Source organism: Anolis sagrei, chromosome 4 (genome assembly GCF_037176765.1).
Source record: "Anolis sagrei isolate rAnoSag1 chromosome 4, rAnoSag1.mat, whole genome shotgun sequence".
NCBI lineage: Eukaryota > Metazoa > Chordata > Lepidosauria > Squamata > Dactyloidae > Anolis > Anolis sagrei.
In genome coordinates, this window is record NC_090024.1 from 145,865,101 (window position 1) to 145,888,395 (window position 23,295).

At 41.0% G+C, this 23,295-nt stretch overlaps 2 protein-coding genes across 2 annotated transcripts in view; both read left to right on the plus strand.

The window, feature by feature from the left end:
* Window positions 1-23,295, plus strand: part of FNBP1L (formin binding protein 1 like) — a 119,833-nt gene that overhangs the window by 8,351 nt on the left and 88,187 nt on the right. The window lies entirely within an intron of this gene.
* Window positions 1,811-12,595, plus strand: DR1 (down-regulator of transcription 1). Its single transcript, XM_060773984.2, has 3 exons — window positions 1,811-2,546; window positions 9,399-9,562; window positions 10,613-12,595. Exons 1-3 carry the CDS (start codon window positions 2,327-2,329, stop codon window positions 10,757-10,759), a joined length of 531 nt encoding a protein of 176 aa, XP_060629967.1. The 5' UTR covers window positions 1,811-2,326; the 3' UTR covers window positions 10,760-12,595.

Below are 23,295 nucleotides of genomic sequence, written 5' to 3' on the forward strand. Positions count from 1 at the left end.
GACTACACAGAGAAGCCATTGAAATCCACAAGCATGTCGATAATGTCAACAGAAAGGAAGAGACCATGAAAATGAACAAAATCTGGCTACCAGTATTAAAAAACTCTAAAATTACAACAGCAAAACAGCAGAGAGGAAACAACCAGGCACATCTTAACACCTCTCAACAAAAGATTTTCCCAGGCTCAGCCAGGCCTTCAAATGCTAATGAAGGTGGTCAGTTGAAACATTCACACCTAGCTCCAGCAGAGAAGAGCTCTTTGCCCCACCCCAGCCATTCCACAGATATATAAACCCATTGTCCTAATTCCAACAGACCTCACTACCTCTGAGGATGCTTGCCATAGATGCAGGCGAAACATCAGGAGAAATGCCTCTAGAACATGGCCCTACAGCCCGAAAAAACCCACAAGAACCTTCCAGTATTTTCTGTTGGTCCTGGTTTGCCAAGTTTGGTTCAATTCTATTGTTGGTGGAGTTCTGAATGCTCTTTGATTGTAGGTGAACTATAAATTCCAGCAACTACAACTCCCAAATGATAAAATCAACCCCTCCCCCCCAACCTCACCAGCATTCCACTTTGTAGCCCCATTTCTTAAGGTTGGCTCTGCAATTCATGGTGCCAGAGCACAGTCTATTCAGCACCTTCCAGTCTTCTGTGTGCCCAGGAGGTAGTCTCTCGTCTGGTATCAGCCATGGATTGAGGTTCTGGGTTTGGTGATAGTATGAGAGCTGGGTCCGGAAGCTCCGAGTGTTATGCACATTCCGCAACGGCGGTTGTGAATAAGGAAAGGGGAGGGTGGCAGACCGAGGGCGAGAATATACTTCAGTTTGGTGGAAGGATAGAAAGGAGGGGAGGATTAGGGTAAGGTTTAGGGTAGGGTTCGGATTATTTATTTATTTACTTTATTTGTATACCGCTGTTCTCAGCCCTTAGGCAACTCACAGCGGTTAACAACAAGAACAGCAAAAATTCAATGCTACAACACGGTATATAAAAACAATTAACATCATAAACACATTAAACAGTTAACAACAATAACCATCCACTGGCATCTCATAACTAAAAACATGATCCAGGATTAGGGTTAGAATTAGGCTTAGGAGTTAGGTTTAGGGTAAGGTTTAGGATTTGGGTTATGATTAGGGTTAAGGGTTAGGCTAAGGGTTCAGGTAAGGGTTGTACCATTGAAGAATTCTTACATTCCTTTTATAATAACTATGTTCCATTCTGCGTTGAGCAAACAGCGCAAGGAGTGAAGCGGAAAGAGCGTAAGGCTCAGAGCTTCCGGACCCAGCTTTCATACTATTACCCTGGGTTTTAGCCTGCCACTTGTGGACTCTCACTTGCTGCGGTGTTCCAGTGAATGAAAGAAGGTATCTTGTGTGTATGTCTGGAGCGACTTGAGAAACTGGTGTAAGAGAATTGGTTGCCTGCAAGGACGTTGCCCAGGAGATGCCCGGATGTTTTTGTTGTTGTACCATCCTTGATGGGAGAGTTCTCTCATGTCCCCACATGGAGCTGGAGCTGACAGAGGGAGCTCATCCGCGCTCTTCCCGGATTTGAACCTCCGACCTGTCAAGTTTTCAGTCCTGCCGGCACAAGGGTTTAACCAGTGGTTTTCAACCTGTGGGTCCCCTGACGTTTTGGCCTTCAACTCCCAGAAATCCTAACAGCTGGTAAACTGAGTGGGATTGCTGGGAGTTGTAGGCCAAAACACCTGGGGACCCACAGGTTGAGAACCACTGGAACCCATTGCAAGACTCCTAGAGTGCCCAACCGGAAGAAGAGTGAAATAGAACGAGAATGATGCCGCCGCGCATGCGCGAGCCGCTTTCTCAGTCTCTTTGTCTCCGTTGGAAGGCTGGCGAGCTCACCGGCTGGCGCTGACAACCTCTCAACAAGGGACATTTTTAGAAGCCCAAAGACAGGATGCATTTTCACTGGCTAAGAACTCTAGGGGGGGCCGCGGGGCCTGGAGGAACCTCGCTTCGAAGCATTTCTAGGCAGGAGGGGAGGAGCGGCCTCTTCCGGGCCCAACCGGAAGCGGAAAGAGAGTAGGCCTTGAAAGGCCGCTTCCGCCGGAAGTGTTGGGCGCCGCAGCTTGGGCTGGTTGCCCGCCGCGAGCTCCTTCTCTGTTGTTCCTTGCCGCGACTGAAGAGCGGGCCGAGGGAAGGAGTGAGTGAGTGGGGGCCGCCTCCGGGGCCTGTGGGCTCGGCCCTCACGCGAAGCAGAAGGAGAAGCAGGAGGAAGGAGGAGGCGGGCGCCGGGCCCCTGGGCTCCCCTCGCCGCCCGGCTCCTCGAGCGGCACTTCCCTGGCCCAGCATGGCTTCCTCGTCCGGGAACGACGACGACCTGACCATCCCGCGGGCGGCCATCAACAAGATGATCAAGGAGACGCTGCCCAACGTGCGGGTGGCCAACGACGCCCGGGAGCTGGTGGTCAACTGCTGCACCGAGTTCATCCACCTGGTCTCCTCCGAGGCCAACGAAATCTGCAACAAGTCCGAGAAGAAGACCATCTCCCCCGAGCACGTCATCCAAGGCAAGGCCTGCTGGCAAAGACATGCCTTCAGAAGGCCAGCAGGGATAATCAGCACCATCCTGGGACCTCATCACACCACAGCATGGATCCCCTTTAAATCCAGTTACTGCCTCTTGTAAAATTCTGGGGCTTGTAGTTTAAGGAGGGACCTCTAAACTGCTCAGCCAGGCAGGACCTCACTAAACTACAAACACTACAATTCCGAAGAAGGCAGAAACTGAATTTCAAGTGAATTCATGTTCCAATGTAATGAGGCTGTAGGGCGGAATCCACATGCCGTCCAAGCTGCGTTATTTGGTAGTGTAGATCCAGCCAGATCCTTCATAGATGTGGCAGCTAAATGTGATGTGGCAGCTAAAAAAGCAGGTGGGATTTTGGCCTGCATCAATAAGAGTCTAGTGTCGGCCAGGTCACAGTCCCTCAAACTGTTGGAGGGCCAGATTATAATTTGAGGGAAAAAATGAATGAATGCACACTGCACATTATTTATTATTATTATTAAGTTTATTTTAACCCCGCTAGCATCTCCCGAAGGACTCGATGCGGCTTACAAAGGCCAAGGCCCTCAATAAAACAATAACATAGCAATACACACAACTCATAAGCAAACCAAAACAATTAAAGCAATAGCAACAAAGCAATAAAACAATACACTGTGGCACAGTAAAACTAGAGCCGGGGCTTATTTGTCTTATTTGTAGTGCAAAACGCTTAAAAACAATACAACAATTAAAAGGAAGAACAATTTTATCAAATATAAACTTATTAGTATTTCAATGGGAAGTGTGGCCCTGCTTTTGGCTAATGACATGGGATTGTTGCTGCTGCTGTGTGCTTTCAAGTCATTTCAGACTTAGGTTGACCCAAATTGATGGCCAGATAAATGACCTTGGAGGGCCGTATCCAGCCCCAGGGGCTTCGTTTGAAGACCCCTGGTCTAGATCCAGGGAAGTCATGCTACCCCTGTATTCTGCCTTGGTCACAACACATCTGGAATACTGTGTCCAATTTGGGACACCGCAGTTGAAGGGAGATGTTGACAAGCTGGAATGTGTCTAGAAGAGGGCGACTAAAATTATCAAGGGTTTGGAGAATAAGCTTCTGGACATGTTTAGCCTGCAGAAGAGAAGGCTGAGAGGTGACATGATGGCCATGTATAAGTATGTGAGAGGAAGTCATAGGGAGGAGAGAGCAAGCTTGTTTTCTGCTGCCCTGGAGACTAGGACATGGCTTCAAACTATAGGAAAGGAGATTCCACCTGAACATTAGGAAGAACTTTCAAACTGAGAGCTGTTCAGCAGGGGAACTCTCTTATTCGGTCTGTGGTGGAGGCTCCTCCTTTGAAGGCTTTTAAACAGAGGCTGGATGACCATCTCTCGGGGGTGCTTTGAATGCGATTTTCCTTCTTGGCAGGGGGTTGGATTGACTGTCCCATGTGGTCTTATCCAACTCTGTGATTCTAGAAGGAAGTGGGCTCCAGATCCTGCACTTCAGGTCACATTTTAAGGAAACTCGGGGTGCATCTACCACCTTGCAAAATTGGTGCAAGTGTGACACCACTTTGAATGAAGCTTTATTTACATCCCGCCCCATCTCCCAAAGGGACTCTTAGTGGCTTGCAGTAAAATAACAGCATAAATGGTAATAAGACACATAACAAATCAAACAAATTAAAGCACCCAAGATAAAACATGTCATAATAAGCATGAGCATATGAATTTTACTTGTGTCCTGTGTGGTGAGAAAGACCAGGTATAAATGAAGTAAATCAATAAATAAATAAAAATTCAAGAGTAGCACACATTAATATAACACAATGTGATAAATAAGCATATAAAACATATGGACATTAAAATGATTAGACACCCTGTGACCTGCTCTTGTTGCACACTAGGGTCAATTAAAATTTTTGTCTCCTTTGGCTCAATGCTATAGAAACATTAGAGTTGTCTGCACCAGCACTCTTTGCAGAAAGGGCTAAATGATGATTTTTAACTGGGAATTTTAAAATACTATTTATATTTAATCCTGTTTTAATGCTTGTATATTTGTGTATTTTAAATGGCTGAGCAGATGCTTTTATGTTAAGCAGCTTTGAGTCCTCTTCAGGAGTCCTTTTAGACCCTCTGCTGACGATGGAGGCCCAGGCCACCACTGCGAGCAGAGTCGCATTTTTCCATCTGTGTCAGGCTAGGCGTCTGGCTCCCTATCTGTCCAGGGACGACCTGGCCACGGTGATCCAGGCTACAGTCATCTCAAGATTGGACTATTGTAATGCCCTCTACATAGGCCTGCCTTTATCAGTGATCCGGAAACTTAAACTAGTGCAAAATGCTGCTGCCCGGCTTCTCACAGGGGTTCCAGCAAGGTGTCATATCACTCCAATCTTGCAGCAACTGCATTGGTTGCCGATTGAGCACCAGATTACCTTCAAGGTGCTGATTCTTACTTTTAAGACCTTATTTGGCCTGGGGCAGGAGTACCTGAGGGACCTCCTCACCCCCTATTTATTTATTTATTTATTTATTTTGCTTGTATACCGCAATTTCTCAGCCTTGTAGGCGACTCAACGCGGTTTACAACAAGAGCAAAAGTCAACAGCATACAAAATTTAAAAACCATTAACAGCATAATATACAAAATGACACATCAATAACAACACATTAACGTCTCGTAGCTAGAATCGTGATCCAATTCGTCTTCCATAATTCCGTTTCCTATATCCATCGTGTACATTGCATTGCTACCAACCCCTGAGATCACTCCATTCAGACGATCAGAATTTCCTTGAAGTTCCCAATTTTAGGACCTTTCATCTGATGTCTACTAGGCGTAGAGCATTCACGGTGGTGGCTCCTTACCTGTAGAATGCCTTGCCAGCGGAAACACAAGCTCTCCGAGACTTACTATCTTTTCGTAGAGCTTGTAAAACTTATTTATTGAGGCTGGCATTTGAATCTTGTTGATGGAAAGTTTTCTTTGATTTTAAATGTAATGTATCGCATATGTATATTGTAAACCGCTCCGAGCCTTCGGGGAGTGGTGGTATATAAAATTGATTAATAAATAAATAAAATAAAAAAGGAGCAACATTAGCATAATAGCTAAAACAAGGGTGAGAATGGTTGAGCAGGTCCATTTCACTGGCTCCAGGCATCTTAGTAACAGCTGCTGGTTGTAAATATAGAAGTTGTTTGTTTATATATGTGCTTATATATTAACCTTAACAGTGAACTATATCTACCTGTGGGACACATTTTTATAGATATCAACAAAATTTTCAATCACGCTCTCTAATAAAGTGAATGCTCTCAGTGTTCCTTTTTAAAAACAGACATTTCACTATTTTGCAAAAAATACAATTTCTTTCTGTTTGGTTTTCTCCTCTCTCCTTCCCTCTTCTTCTATCTTACTGGAAACAGTCCTCTCCTTTTTTGTTCTTTCTCTACATGCTTGCCTTTTTATGAGGGTTTTGTTTTTTCACTCTTTCCTGTAGAAATGAAACTGATGTGGTTAGCTTAGTACTTTCTTTTTGTCCCAAAGCCATGCTGCCTGACACAGTTGAGTATCTGTTGTGGTCAACAATTGGAACAGAACAGTGAAAGTAACAAGTCTTGGTTTCATTCATCTGTTTCCCACTGGTGGTACTTTTAACATAAAGACATTTTTTTCCTGTGGTATATAAGTTATATGAAACAGACCCTTGAGCTAGCTTCACTTTCAGTTTTTAATAGAAGGAAGCAAAGAGAATAGCAGGGTGTAAAACCACTAGAAATGTTGCTTAGTCATCTGGCTTGAGAGAATGCATGAGCCTAGAATGTGTGTCCAATGTCAATCTTTGAAGTTAGCCTTTAAGATCACACCCAAAAATAAAAGCTGAAGATGTCAAGATGTTAATTCCTCTGACCAGTCTTTCTGTGGTTTCACACTGGTGGTGCAATTACCATGCTATGGCTGTGTTCGGGCATTTAATTGGTTCTATCTTTTAACAAACACTTGGTTTCAAACTTCATAAACTTGCTGAAAATTGCACAGGGTGAAAACTAATGTGAAAACTCTGCGCCTGAATTTTCTGTACTCAACACCTTATGCTTAGTCAAGTAGCAGGGAACATAATTTATTGCCTTAGTCATCTCTCAGACCTGCAATTCATTGTAGTTGTATATACCAGGTTTGAGCTAACTTAGGCCTCGTGCTTACTACAGGTTAAGAATGAATTGGCTTTCTCTTTGAATCTCTTCTCTTGTAGCCAAAGACTAATTAGTATCCAGGCGTTTACTGTGTGTCCCTAGAGATAAAAGTGTCTTGCTGCTCTGATAAGCTGAGCCTGGAACATAGCCGAAAATGATAGAATGGTGGCTGCCCACTGTCATTAGTTTATATTTAAGGGAAATAATGAGAAGGGAGGAAATGGGAACAGCAGGGAAATGGAATGGGTGGACTACCGTTATTTCTTGCTGATCTATCTGTGTACTATGTGGTGTTCTCTGCTGCCTATCTATAGTCTCATTGGCTCAAGGGATATCAAAATTTTTCAGCCACAGAGCCCTTTTTGAAGCAAAGGTTTCTTGTGGAGCCCCAATAAATGTTATTATATGATATATATAAGGTATATATATATATATATCAGGCATGGGCCAGGCCAGTGGCAGATGGATGGGGAGTGTTTGTATGAACTGATATACACAGTGCAAAAAAGAAAGAAAGAAGGAAGGAACAATACAATATTTAAAATGAAGAACAATTTTAACCAACGTAAACTTAACAGTATTTCAGTCTATTGTCGAAGGTTTTCATGGCTGGAATCACTGGGTTGTTGTAGGTTTTTCGGGCTATATGGCCATGTTCTAGAGGCATTCTCCTGATGTTTCGCCTGCATCTATGGCAAGCATCCTCATTAACTCTGAAGATGCTTGCCATAGATGCAGGCAAAACGTCAGGATAGAATACCTCTAGAACATGGCCATATAGCCCGAAAAACCTACAAAACCCAGTATTTCAGTCGAAGATTCCAGAACCATCAAGTTCAACCCACTTCTACTATCCGGAAAAGCACAAACAAAGCACCCCCAACAAATGGTCATCCAGCCATTGTAACAACAACAACAATAATAATAGAAACCCCAGAGGCCATCCAGTCCAACCCCACACAATCAAAGCATCCCCAAAGCATGGTCATTAGGTGGGAGAGAAAGGGTCTGTGCCCCAGGAGGATGCTGCTATTGTTGCTGCTGCTTCTTCTGGCAGTTCAAAACTTTAATTTCCCTGCATTTCTTAGAAGGAGGAAAGAGGAGGAGGTGGGAAGCGGCATGGCACTGTTTAGCTCCTCATTATCACAGTTTGAGAACTCCAGGGCTAAATAGCCAAACAACTTTTATAGATTCTTGAAATGTACAGTTAATGAATAGGTAGAGAATTGTGCATAGCTTGCTCCTTATGAGTGTACCATACATTTCTGTAGACACTTTCCTGTCATAATCCGTAATATAGCATAGGCTAACTTTGAAATAACCGAATTACTATCCTTTTGATTTTTATTTATCAATACACTGGTTAAAAAGCTGATGCAGGAATGGGTCCCTGTGTCTTTTTATGCCCTTCAGATGTCTATTGAACTGCTTGGTAGCTTTATTAAATCCTTTTTACATCTAATGAATACAGCCATTTTTGTGCATAAATGCTTAGTTCTGTGTAAACTTAAATCTGATAAAGCTAAAAAAAACCTGTTGCCTTAAGTTTTAAATTTAGCAGAACTTTACTGTGCATCTTAAATATTTAACACAATTGAATGGTGTCAGGTGAGTGGGTAATTCAGAAGAGTAGGCAAAATTAATCAGAGAACTAAATATAAATGAACATAGGCAAAATGATCAAACTAAATATACGTAGGTGTTAACCAATGACAGAACACTCTTTGAAATGTTGTTTTTATTATTGTATTATCTGCCTCTTCTTATGACTCTATGCGGGGCACAACACAGTTCAATAAAATATATTAAAACATATTCTATAAAATACACATTAAAATACACAAAGCAACGTTTAAAATATAATAGACATAGATGGTGAATTTAAAATTTATAGTTAAAAACTGACTGGAAAGGCCTTTCTGAAATATAGATCTTCAGTTATGTCTTAAATTTTGGCACTCCCAAGCTGTGAACACAGACTTTCAGGGGGAGTGTAACCCCATTCAGAACTGGTTGATATACCTCCATCCCCAGATTAGGACCTTTAATGGCAAGCACCTCAGTCCTGGAGTCAATTGAAGGGCATTTGGTTGTAGAATGATCATATGGTGGTCTTTATATTCAAAAAGAAAAATGGGTTCCCCTGAAACTGTGCTAATATGCTCAACAAAGAATAGGTGATCCACCCCACCAGAAGACTGTTGGTGAATTTCTCACCTTAAAAATTGAGCTTGTTTTTGATAATTTGAACCCAACCGCCTGACGAAGACTCTTGTGAGTCGAAACTGGTAGCAGGTTGGAGTCAATTCATGTGACTACCGGAGTCTACTCACATGTAATAAAGAAAGGATATTTTCTCAAACAAAGACTTTGCTTTATACTTCAAGAGAAGAACCAATTGTTTCTACTTATGTGTATGTGGCAGTTTTTGATATGTGCATTTGTAATATATACATTGAGTTAATTTAGTTATTTTCATATCACCACTATCAGTGGATTTTGGTCTTTATATTCAAACAGATGTGTCTGAAACAACAGCACACACTATCAGTTTATGTGTCTATTGATATACACAACTGTGTTGGATTAGCTAAATTGGGGCCTTCTTGCCCAAGATAGTTTATTTTAACTGACTGGATTTTTTTTCTCTTTTTATCCCCAGCACTAGAAAGTTTGGGATTTGGCTCCTATATCAGTGAAGTAAAAGAAGTCTTACAAGAATGCAAAACAGTAGCACTGAAAAGAAGAAAGGCTAATTCTCGTTTGGAAAATCTTGGCATTCCTGAAGAAGAACTGCTAAGGCAGCAACAATTGTTAATTGCACAAGTAAGTGTGGCCACCATCTTAGGCAGTATGCATGTAGTGTTTTGTTTTTGTTTTTTTTCCTTTTCTATGATAAACTGTTAAAAACAATTTGACAATTGATCAGCTAAAGTATCTTATTCTTATTTCCAGAAAAATAACTATTTTAGTGTATTGTAATAAAGACATACTCCAGAATCTTTATACTCATGTGTAAGTGGTGTTTGTTTTATTTAGGCAATTATGGCTGTATAAATAGAAAAAGTTAATATGGGCCTGAATTCTATTGTTAGTTTCAACTAGAATAAAACCATGGAATAAGTTGGGTTTACCTACATGTTGACTCACCGTTCAACCATTAATTAATGGTCTAGTCCAACTGTATCTACCTATGCAGTTGTACATTCTTGGATAATGTGTAACTGTTCATTATTTATCACGTAATTAATAATAATAATAATAATAATAATAATAATTCGTTAATTCTCTGAGATATCTGGAACAGTGATTTTGCTTTCTCTTTTGCACAATGGGACAATAAGTAGTCACACTGGCAGAAGCATTCTTTAAAATACACATATTAAAACATGTTTCCACAAAATATTAAAATATACAAAACTTAGATATTAAATATAAGATGCAAGTTTAAAATCCATCATTAAAACTGTCTGGGTAGGCCTGCCAGAAGAGACAGGCCTTCACTTGTGTCTTAAATTCTGACATCTGATCTAGCTGTCAGGGCTCTTCTGGCAGGTCATTCCACAGTCTTGGGGTGGCTGTTGAAAAGGGAATGGGAATGACTTGCCCAAGCTCTCCCAATAGATTTCCATGATTAAACAAGGGTTTCAACCCAGAACTCAGGGAGACCAGGATTAAAATATACTGCATCACCATGTGTTAGAAATGACTTGAAAGCACATAACAACAAAGAACAAAGATGGAATGTTCCAAAATAGAATGGTAAACAAATGCATTATTTTTCAGTAGCAGTTGAAACCTATTGTACTTATTGTGCTGCATAGTGGAACTTTAGTTGTGGCTTTGAACGCTGAGCTGTTGGTCTTCTGTTTCCAGGCTAAACAGCAGCAGGCAGAATTAGCCCATCAGGAATGGCTACAAGTACAGCAAGCAGCCCAGCAAGCCCAGCTTGCAGCTGCCTCAGCCAGTGCATCCAACCAGGCTGGATCTTCTCAAGATGAAGATGATGAGGATGACATCTGAAATCCTGGCTGAGTTCTGATCCCTGCAAGGAAATAGTTGTCCCGCACAACAAAACCAGTGAAATGAATGCTTGCCCGTAACATTGTCTGCATCTTGGACCAGCTGTTGGTATTTTAGGGATGTCTACTGTTGTGTGCTGTACATGTAAAAACTGTCTCTTTGAACTCTTGAAGATTTAAGGTTCAGTATCATATCAACTTCAGATTTTTAATGGTGTTTATGGAAATTTTAGATAGGTGTGTGTCACTTATTCGATCAACAAACAGTGTTACAGTAAAGTTTATAAAATACTGCAGAATTTATATGGAGGCTCTAAATTCACAGTTGCAGTTCTCTTCCCTTTTAACCATAGACTCTTATGTAAAAAGTTTTAATTTTGTTTGTTTTTGGGACAGGCGTTTAACCTGCTACAAGTAGAAAAAGCAAAGGGTTCCACGTAATGTGTTCTGAATTCTTTGTCTTTTAAAATTAGAGAGAAGGGGCAGTGAATAGATGTGCTCAAATACCATTAATCTGAGAAATACATTTTTGCCGAACTAGGAAAATGTATGTTTAATAGGAATTGTGCAGATTTAAGGGGGTTTTTGTATAGGGATAAAACAGTAAAATAAAATCCAATACTTTATTATGGTATCAGTTTAGTATCCTGATCAAAATGAAGATTTCATTTCATACGTTACCCACTTTGGAGAATGACAACAGTTCCATTTCAACTCCATGTGGAAATTACATGCATTGTCTAAGCATGCTCATGGTCACAGTGTTCAAATGGAAAGGTGGGATTTGGTGGAAGAAATTACTTTTAATTCCGTTTAGACTTGGAATGCTCAAATAGTCAGACCTGCGAGACCAAATGTTGGAACTAATGAGCATGTTTACAGTGCAAAGCATCCTTAACTCCCGTTACTTGTTGTCAGAACAATAATAATAGGTTTCAGAATAGTGTACCAATAGATAAGCTTTGTCTCGTGAAACTGGCTGTTTCTACATTCAAGTAGGGCACATTATTTACTTCCAGCTTAAATTTGGTGACTGAGCCCTAAACTGACCAACAGGACCTGAATGAAGAACGATTTTTGTGATGTGGTGGAATTGGATTTTTTTCATAACAGTGCTATTTGTTTTGAAATCAAGAACATTTTGAATACGAAATATACTTGAAGATTCATCAACATGTTTTTGGTACTTTTTGGGGAGGGAAGGAGATGGAATCTCATACCTTGCATATTAATGTATCAGGTGACATTATCAAACTGCATTGATTTTAAATACCCTTGAATGGTCATGAGCACTATTGAGAATTGTGGCAGAACCTAGCTTTGTGACAATTTTGAAACAGAGAACCGAACTGGGAGTCAAAGTGAGTTCTTGAATTGCAGTTGGTTTAAAGTAAGGATGGGTCCACCTGAAATAACCTGCATCCTAACCTATACACTGATGGCTGAGAAATACGTTAGTTTGATTATTAAGCTGAAACACTTCTGTGGATTCAGCAGGAAATGTATTTGGACAAGATCTGATTGAAGATCTAGCGCTTATGAAGGTTGAAGTACCAAAGGTAGAAACACTAGCCTAGTCAAACCATGTTAAAATGCAGTGTTGGCTTTTCTAATTTGTACTGTAACATCCTTCCCCTTCCTGTTTTAAATGATTTTTTTTCCTTTTTAAGCAAGCAGGAAACATACACTTTCACACTTTATTTCTTCTGATGCAGAGTTCAGGTTAATATTTTACTGCATCTGGTATGTATCATAATTTGTTTGAATCCCTGTGACTTTCTTGTGCTTTTTCATATGCTGTATTCCTCAAGCAATAAAATTCAAATGTGTTTTTATATTTAATGTTTAATACTTGGTTTTCCTTCATTGTTTGTGGTGTTGCAAAAAGCCGTGCTTTTATTCTGATGTGGACCAACTTATGCAAACTTCTTGCAGTCAGGATCACCTCCATAGTTTCCTTCTGCAACTGTATTTTGCCTGAATGTAACATCAACATTTTTGTATACAAATCAAGCCACCTATTTCATGTCAAGATGTAATCTTTCTGCCAAAGTCAGTACGTCTAAGTTGTGTGAGATAATGTCTTGCTTTAATTTTATAATTGAAAAACTGTATTCTAAGTATTTTGGAATTTAAAGATTTAGACCTTTTAGAGACTACTTTGAATGCTTAGGGGCCCCGGTGACGCAGTGGGGGAAAGCGCTGAGCTTGTTGACCGAAAGGTTGCAGGTTCGAATCTGGGGAGCGGCGTGAGCTTCTGCTGTCAGCCCCAGCTTCTGCCAACCTAGCAGTTTGAAAACATGCAAATGTGAGTAGATCAATAGGTACCACTCCGGCGGGAAGGTAATGGTTCTCCATGCAGTCATGCTGGCCACATGACCTAGGAGGTGTCTACAGACAACACTGGCTCTTCGGCTTAGAAATGGATATGAGCATCACACCCAGTCGGACACGACTGGACTTAATGTCAGGGGAAAACCTTTACCTAACCTTGAATGATGCATGCCATATGTCCAGTTCAAATATGATGTTTTCCATATGCAAGGACTTCCTGTTCCTTCATAGCAAGAATTTCTATAACAAAAAGGAAATACTGCTGTACAGAAATAGCTATAGGTTACATATGTTTCTTAGACGTTAATCCTTTCTTTCTCAGACTGTTCAAAGAAATTTAGTACAGACAATTTGGGCCCTTAATTCTAGGTAATAATAGTAATAATAATAATAATAATAATTATTATTATTATTATTATTATACACTTTATTTGTATTCTTCCCCATCTCCCTGAGGGGACTCAGGGCGGATTCCAGAATATATACAAACACAGGCAAACATTCAATGCCTTTGAACAATGAAACACAAATACACAAAGGCAAAAACTTCTCCTTTCTGGGTTGCTGTGAGTTTTCCGGGCTGTATGGCCATGTTCTAGAAGCATTTTCTCCTGATGTTTTGCCCACATCTATGACAGACATCCTCAGTGGGGTCTTAGGCTTCTCCTTTTATCTCCTGCTCTGGGGGAGGTGCACACCTCCATTTCCAAGCCAAGAAGCCTGTGTTGTCTATAGAGGCTTCCTAGGTCATGTGCCTGGTATGACTGCATGGAGTGCTGTTTTACCTTCCTGCTGAGGTGATACCTATTGATCTACGCACATTTATTTATTTTATTTATTTATTTGCGACATTTATATGCCGCCCTTCTCACCCCGAAGGGGACTCAGAGCGGCTTACTATACACACACACACACACTATATTATATCATGAGCACAGTACAATATCAGCGCTATATATCACTATATTATAATATTACATGCAATATAAAATATATAATTATAATATATTATTATTAGTATTATACTGTATTACATTATAATATGCAATATTACATTGTATTACATTGAATGTATTACATTGAATGCAATATTCCTGCTTCTTGGCAGGGGGTTGGACTGGATGGCCCATGAGGTCTCTTCCAACTCTTTGATTCTATGATTCTATGAATATTATAAATATATGTATATACAATATATTATATTATAGTATAAATTAGCATAGCACAGGAGATAAGGTGGAACTGTCCCCTGGCCTCCCCTGTCTTCACTCTGGCTCAGAGCGGTGGTTGTTGCTGGGGGAGGGGTCTCCAAGTGATGGCATATGCTGGAGACATGTATATTTTAAAATTTTTAAAAACATGGTTTTGTATTTAGGTGACCATCTGGAAGAAAAAAAAATCTGTGAACACAAACATCAAAATCAATCAGCTTTCAGTGATATAAGTATTCATATTGGCAGGATAGGTGCAGAAAACAAAAATGTCCGTTGAGTTGCCTGTATAATCTCTTGAGTGGCCAACTACTCTGTAAGATGCAACTAACTGAATTTTGATTTGATCCAGTTCAAAGATAACTCATAAGGTCATTTTAGAGTACTGCATGTTTCTTCCCAATATGAGATTTCTTAAAAATACGTGCATCATCAATCAAAATCAGACTGGAAACTTTTTTTTTGTGGTGTCAGGAGCGACTTGAGAAACTGCAAGTGGCTTCTGGTGTGAGAGAATTGGCTGTCTGCAAGGACATTGCCCAGGGGACGCCCGGATGATTTGATGTTTTTATCATCCTTGTGGGAGGCTCTTCTCATGTCCCCGCATGAGGAGCTGGAGCTGATAGAGGGAGCTCATCCGCCTCTCCCCGGATTCGAACCTGTGACCTGTCGGTTTTCAGTCCTGCCGGCACAGGGGATTGGAAATGATGTGTAGTAAAGTACATTAAATTCAAGATGTGTAGATATGGAAAATCACATGCTATGGCAGACAGACATATTATACCACTTGGGGGAAGACCTCAAAACATCATAAATACCCTGTCTAGCTTGATCCCTAGTTTTAATAGGAAGTGACATGCATCTGTGGCATGCTTTTTTGTATTAATGGATGTATGAAATGCACATAAATCTTGGACTGTAAGTGAAATGTTTTAGTGCTACCTACAGGAACTTTGTTAGGAGTAGTATGAGAGTGAAACAGCACGTGATTTAAGAGTTAGTTTTGGGGCAACAGAAAGTGAAACAGAATGGATATCCTAATCATTTTATATATACAATGGTTTACACTATTTTATTTATTTATTTCACATCAAAAGCATTGCATAAATAAGTATAAAACTGATAAAAATAGAAGGACCGCAAGCGGCTAAATATTTTTTGACCACAAATGCGCAACAGCAACCGCTTTGTCTGTAGCTTTAAACAATTCTTCCTCTGTACATGAGGCAGGACATTGTGGACAAGCATACATATGTGGAACTGTTTTGCTCCAGAGTCTCACAAGGTGGAAGATCCTTTTAGGGAGTGCAGCTTTGCCAGGTTGTCTTTTGATCTGCCCACTCCACTTCTGATTCTGTTAAGGGACTTCCAAGTTGTCCATTCTTGGTTTGCTCCTGGAGGCAGACCCTCGTTAGGGGAGGGGGGGGCATTTGGGATTTCCTGGTTTAGCTCCCCTGAGGGATACCCTTGCTGTTGCTGGGGGAACATTTAGAGGAGTGGTGTTTCTCATGAAGCTTTTTCTTGATTTGAGTCTACTGGGAGGAGGCTGATAGCCATGCAGTGGGTGGATTTCAGTGTTCAACCTTATTTCTCTCACAGTTAGCAGCAACTTCCCATTGCATATCCGGGGGGGGGGGGGGGGGCAGTGGCAGCTAACTTATAGAGTTTATCAACAGGTGTAGGTTTGAGACATCCTGTGATTATTCTGCATATTTCATTCAATGCTATGTTCACTTGCTTTGCATGGGCAGACTTGGGCCAAACGGGGGAGGCATACTCAGCAGTTGAGTAAGACAAGGCCAGGTCTTGTCTTACTCAGTCTTACAATCTGCGTGAACCACAGGCCACCTGTAATAAAACATTTCTGTGGCTTTCAATTCATAATTTCTCTAGGTCTAGTAGTTTTTTGGTGCACCAACCAGATTCTGAGAAATAAGATTTCTGAAATGCTAATCTTCTGAAACTGAATATATGGAAATGCTATCCCTTTTTTTGTTGTGAGCCTCAGTGATTATGTTTAGAATGAACTACAGAAGGAGGCAAATTTTCCAGAAACATCTGTGAACAGCAGACTAAGCGGCAACAAAAATATTTCCAAATTACTCTCCTCCACACTCCTCTTATCCTAAGGGACATAAGTTGGAGTTCAAAAGAAAAATTATTTCGATATAGCTCCAGTATTATTACTGTGTGAGAAAAGACAGGGTTAACTAACTATGCTAATAGACTGGATTGCATCTGAGTTAATAATTGCAACTCAGCATTTACAGTACTGTCTTCAAACAACACACATCAATTCATTCTGTATGATATCCTTCCTGGGGTGGTGGCAACAGCAATTAAATGCTCCCAAACATGCTTTGAAGTTAACACCAGATGTAAATGCAATACAGACAGGATACTGCATTATGGGGCAGAGCAAGTATTTGGCTGACATCCAGAGAGACACATGTATGTGCTTTCTCAAGGAGGCCCTTCGACCTGACCTGAATTTCCCAAACACAAAGTTTTAGTCATGCATCCATTCCTGCTCTACAACTCTTTCCTTTAATAAAAAAAAGAAGTTTGTTTTATGGTAGTGTATTGTGGGAGTGGGGGAGAGGAGCTGTTGCTCAAATATAAAAATGAAAACAACCCCCTTGGGTGTGCCAAACCTTAGGTGTGTCTATTTCTTTGGATCCTAGCCTATAGGTCACTTTACTTGCCTACTTAATGAGAAATTGTTTTCTTTGGTTCATCAGATTACTTTGTTTACTAATTATCAAATGAGATGCCAGCAGCGTAACCTCACGCAAAGACTGAATTGATTTCAAAGGGATCTCTTATCCTGTGTTTCATATCTTCACTTTCATTTCTAGACCAAGACCAAGCCTTTAACCCAGGCAGATGAGACTGTAAAGCCCAGATTCAATTTCATTTACATTGCCTGGGACATTCCACTAAGGGCTAGGCCAACATAAAGAGAACCAAAAAGATCAAGTATTCTAGCTTAAAGCTCTTACTATCAATAAGCAAGCCTGAGGAGAGACATTTGAATGTTACTGAGTGGGAAAGTAATACAAAAGCGAGGGAGTCACCAAATACTGATGTAATAATAATAATAATAATAATAATAATAATAATAATAATACAAGTATAGGCATAACACTGTTGCTCAGATGATTCATTGGAACTTGTGCCACAAATACCATCTGCCTGCCACAAAGAACTGGTGGGATCACAAGCCTGAAAAAGTTACAGAAAATGCAGTGCCTAAAGACCTTGGCCTGCACTTAAACACAATCAGTGCTGACAAAATTACCATCTGTCAGCTGCAAAAGGCCACCCTACTCAGATCATTATATGCCAATACATCACACTGTGTGATCCAATAGAACAGCCAGCATAGTGATCTTGCTTGCTGTGTACTAATCTTGTGTTTCTAATAACAGCAACAACAACAATAAAGTATTGATCACTGATGTTGCAGTCCCAGGTGACAGCAGAATTGACGAGAAGCAACTGGAAAAGCTTACATGATCTGAGGATTTAAAGATAGAACTGCAAAGACTCTGGCACAAGCCAGTAAAGATTGTCTCAGTGGTGATCGGCACACAGGGTGCAGTGCATAAAGACTATGGCCTGCACTTAAACACAATCGGCACTGACAACATTACCATCTGTCAACTGCAAAAGGCCACCCTATTCGGATCTGCATGCATTATTTGCCTAGTCCTAGACACTTGGGAAGTGCCCGATGTGTGAGCAAATATAAAAGCCAGAATAGAGATCTTTGTTGTGTGCTAAACTTGTGTATCAAATAATAATAATAATAATAATAATCAAATAATAATAATAATAATAATAATATTTATTGACCGCACTATCTCCCCGAAGGTACTCAGGGTGGTTTCCAACATGTAAGGTGAACATTCAGTACCAAAGAGGAGACATATAAACAAAATTACATCAAAGAAAACACATCAAACAATATAGAACAACCTAACTTTAAACTTAATACCAAATAAAAATTAACTAAAAAATAAAACATGAAAAGGCCAGAGTTATTTGAAAGATAGAGTCCCTTTTTGTCTTAGAAAAGAAAGGGATATATAGCTAATCAAAACAATACATATAATAGAGCAAAACTTTCCAAAGGGGTGTCGCAAGACCTTAGTGTGTCTGCTGCATTGTGTAAGTGTGTCACACAAACATAACATTAAAACACTGAATTAGAGTCCACACACATACCAGGAAGCTTGTGCTTTTGGGTGGGGGTCCAGATGCCCTTCCGGACTTTCAGGCACTCCCAGAAAAGTCTTCAAAAGTAAAAATTGCTTACCCGGACAGCATTTCTCTGCTGCCAGCCTTCTCCTGGCGCATAGAAATGAGCCACCAGGAGAAGGGTGGGGGCCAGGAGTAATTTTTCTCCTCCCTTCTGCTCCTAGTGCATCATTTCTATGTGCCAGGAGAGCGTCAGCAGCAGGGGAAAGCCGGACAGGTAAATAATTTTTACTTTTTTTACTTTTTAAGGCTTTTTTTGGGGAGGGCATTAGAGCCCTCTTGAATATTCCAGCCTAGAAAACCCGAGAGGGCTGTCTGGATTGCTCCCTGAGAAGTCTAGACACCAGCCACACTCGATTAGACCTGAGTCTTCCAGGTGTTTTTACATGAGGCATTGTTTGGACGCCTGAAATAAAAATCCAGGAGGGCATGCATTTTCCACCTTGTGTGGATGCGCCCTAATCCAAAGCTACCCAATTATTTTCATACACCAGTAAGTGTTTCAGCCCAGGTCCCTAATCCTAGGACTCAGATTATTGTATTAAACTCTTCCAAAAGTGGCATAGAATATCCTAAACTTGTGTGAAAAAATCAATATGAAATATTAGTTTCTGCTTTAATCAGCCACAGTGTAATAGTTCTGTATCTCAGGAACTAGTACATTTCTTTTGGTTTTGGTATGCAGATTCTAAACACCTTCGCAGAAGTATATGAGAACCTTGGCCTGTTATTGAACATTGGGAAAACCAAAGTGCTCTTCCAGCAGTCACCAGCCAATCCCTCTCCAATGCCAGAAATACAGCTTAATGGTGTAACATTAGAAAATGCGGACCATTTCTGCTCCCTTGGCAGCCACCTCTTCACAAAGTCAACCTTGACACTGAAATACAACACCGCCTGAGCTTTCCAAATGAAGCACTGAGTGTTTGAGGACTGGGACATCCGTAGGGATACCAAGGTGCTTGTTTATAAAGCTATTGTCCTCCCAACCCTGCTATATGCCTGCGAGACGTGGACTGTCTACAGACGTCACATGCAACTCCTGGAATGATTCCAACAGCGTCGCCTCCGAAAAATTCTGCAAATCTCTTGGGAAGACAAGCAGACAAATGTCAGCATACTGGAAGAAGCAAAGACCACCAGCATTGAAGTGATGGTCCTCCGCCATAAACTCCGCTGGACCAGTCATGTTGTCTGGATGCCCGACCACCATCTACCAAAGCAGTTGCTCTATTCTGAACTCAAGAACAGAAAATGGAATGTTGGTGGACAGGAAAAGAGATTTAAAGATGGGCTCAAAGCCAACCATAAAAACTCTGGCATAGACACTGAGAACTGGGACACTCTGGCCCTTGAGCGCTCCAGCTGGAGGTCAGCTGTGACCAGTAGTGCTGCAGAATTTGAAGAGGCATGAATGGAGGGCAAAAGAGAGAAACGTGCCAAGAGGAAGGCGCATCAAGCCAACCCCAACCGGGACCACCTTCCACCTGGAAACTGCGGGAGAACATGCAGGTCAAGAATAGGGCTCCACATTCACGTACAGACCCACCGTCAGTACAGTGATCCTGGAAGACTATCCTACTTGGACATCGAGGGATCACCTAAGTAAGTAAGTAAGTAAGTAAGGTATGCACATTTATAAGGATATATATATATATATATACTGGCACAAGTGTTCGGTTTTGACCACACAATTTGCACATTACTTACAAAATGCAAAACTCCATCCAGTCTTGGGAGTACATTGTAATACTAGGAGCAGTTTTGTGCTTGGTTTCCCAGAGTCCAAGCACAGAACTCAAATCACTGGCTCAAAAGACAGAAACCGTTGTAAAAATTACATTATTGCTGTATAATTTATCAATTTATTGTTATTCAGATGGTGTTTTGAATTTTTTTAAAAAGTGAACAAATGAGATCTATAGTCACTTTCTCTCCTTTGTTGACATATATTCTTCTAAAATAATATTCAGACACATCTCTCCTATGTGAGAATATGGATTCTTTGTACTTCTGTGTCTGGTGGCCCAATATTTTGAATCGGATTCAGAATCTCAACATGCTTTGTGTTTCTTTTCAAGAGAGGAAATCAGCAGCTGCACAGAGGAGGTATATGGCTCACAATACGGAGAGCTTCTTTGTTTGCTACGGTAAACGAAGAGAAGCCACAGAAGTAATCATGGCAAAAAAAATATATTGCTGTGTTACATCAGGTACACAAATGTCACAGGCATCGACATTACTAAAAATGCCCTGTACTCATGCTGGAGAAAATAACATTATAGATACTGGGATGGTTTCAAATAAATGTTTATTTTATTTTTTGCAACTGAATGTTAACAGGAGAGGCTTTTGATGTATGAGCTCTCAAAATGTTCCACCACTAGGTGGCTGCCATGTTTAACACAATAATTTATTGCCCATGCAACTCCTTTGAGTTGGTGTTTTTGTATTCTCTAACAAAACCTGCCCTCAAATTGATAAAAGATTAAATATTAGCCAAAAAATTCAAAAGATTTATTTATTTATTTTCATGTCAGGAACGACTTGAGAAACTGCAAGTCGCTTCTGGTGTGAGAGAATTGGCCGTCTGCAAGGATGTTGCCCAGGGGACACCAGATGTTTTGATGTTTTAACATCCTTGTGGGAGATTTTTCTCATGTCACTGCATGGGGAGCTGGAGCTGACAGAGGGAGCTCATCCGTGCTCTGACCGGATTTGAACCTCCAACCTGTCGGTCTTCAATCCTGCGGGCACAAGGGTTTTAACCCATTGTGCCACTGGGGGCTCCTTAATATTTAAATATTTAATATTTAAATGGGAAGGAATTATACTTGAAAAATTATCCAAAATATTGCCTGTATTAACCTAGGTAAGTATTTTGATGCATTAACTCACCAATAATGTACTATATGATAGGGCACAGATTTACACAATTTGTAGTGGGAGGGCAGTGATATATCCCATCCCCACTCAATCCAAGGGTGCATCTACACTGCAGAATTAATACAGTTTGACACCAGTTAAACTCAATGCTATAGAATCCTAGGAGTTGAATTTTGCCGAGACACCAGCACTCTGGCAGAGAAGGCATTGGACCATGGACCTGTTAGACGGAGGTCCATAAGCCTGGGGACAGTGGGGGAATCCATGTGGCAGCGGGGTGAATCTGTGGGGCAGAGGAGAACCATCGGGCAACGCTTCTGCATCACTCTCTTACCATCCCATAATGTTTCTCATCTGCCTCCAGCTTTGTCCCAGTGCTGTCCCGGCTTAAACAATGAGAACACAGGTAAGTTTGTGTATGTGTATGTCAGGAGCTACTTGAGAAACTGCAAGTAGCTTCTTGTGTGAGAGAACTGGCTGTCTGTAAGGACGTTGCCCAGGGGATGCCCGGATGTTTTGATGTTTTACCATCCTTGTTTTGATTAAAGTACTTGATCAAAAGCAACTTGGAGTTGCAAATTTTGATGGGTAGTGGGCCTTGCCAACCCACATTTACAATACACCAATCCTGTGGGATTGACTAGTTTGGAGTCCTTCACATGCCTCTTTCCAATCCACACCATATTGGATGCTATTAATTAATAAAGACTTTGATGCTGCCATGAGTCCCACTCCCTTTCCTTCCTTACTATGGGTTGGCAGATAAGGATCTTAGCCCCACACCCTGTTGTGATCTCATTTCAGCTGACCTCAGGATGGCACTGAGAGGGGAGTGGCAGAAATAGTGATGGGCTTCAAAGGCAAAAGCATCTTCCTTCTCTACCTCTTCAGGTTATTTGAACCCTACGGTCTCAGGGTGTGGAGGAATGCGTGATTGCAACCACAGTGTATGAAGCAATGAAGGCAGTGGGGATGGTGCACAAGGGGGAGGAGATGCCTGGGAATGGGCATGAGAAGGGAATGCATTTTCCCAGAAGGCTTACCTGGCTTACTAGATGAATAAAGAAAGCCCACATTGGCCAAATGGATTGGTCCAGCCATGCAGTCTTCTTTCTGGCTGTCCCTTTTCCTTTGTTTGGGGTTTGGGTCAAATGAGCTTGCTCTCTTTGGCCTCTGACATGGCATTTGTTGTTCTCCTAGGTACGCATGTTACATGGCAATGTTCTTAAGCAGGGAGGTGTGCATGTGGTGAGACATTCTTAGTATTCCTCAAGAAAGTAATTCTTAGTATCCCTCGGGAATGTTTAACTGGCTATGGCTTCTGGAAGTTGAAGGACATCAATATCTGGTACAACACACCCTCACTGAGAACCACCATCCTAAGGGAGTGAACCACTCTGGTGACAATGGCATGAAGAGGAATGTTGGGGGCATGACTTGATGGCCATGAGCTCATTGACTCAGGCATGGATTAAACTGTTAGTGCTGCCTTTGGTTATGAAGTACCTTTGAAAGATTTTCAATTTCTGATATTTTAACATTTTATTCTTGCTTGTTATCCCCCTCCACTAGTATCTTTGGACCATGGTGAAAATAAAATACAGTACTTGGTTGCTTGCTTGCTCTGTCCTCCATTGAACAAAGGTTGAATGAAAAGTAATGCCTTCACCTTCATTACTTGTGTTTGGATGGGAATATTTTAATAAATCAAACACAGAAATAATCTTTAGAATGTGCTCTTTAACTACCACTATTAACTTTTCCACATAATCACCAGACAATTGGATGAACAAGTTTTCTGAAGCTGTCACGGAAGAAGTTGACACTGTTTCCGCAACCAGCG

Excerpts from the sequence above, each read along its gene's own strand:
- DR1 (XM_060773984.2), top strand. The coding sequence starts at position 2,327 with ATGGCTTCCTCGTCCGGGAACGACGACGACCTGACCATCCCGCGGGCG. Across the intron at positions 2,547-9,398 it reads CCCCGAGCACGTCATCCAAG|CACTAGAAAGTTTGGGATTT; the intron begins GCAAGGCCTGCT and ends TTTTATCCCCAG. Across the intron at positions 9,563-10,612 it reads AACAATTGTTAATTGCACAA|GCTAAACAGCAGCAGGCAGA; the intron begins GTAAGTGTGGCC and ends TTCTGTTTCCAG.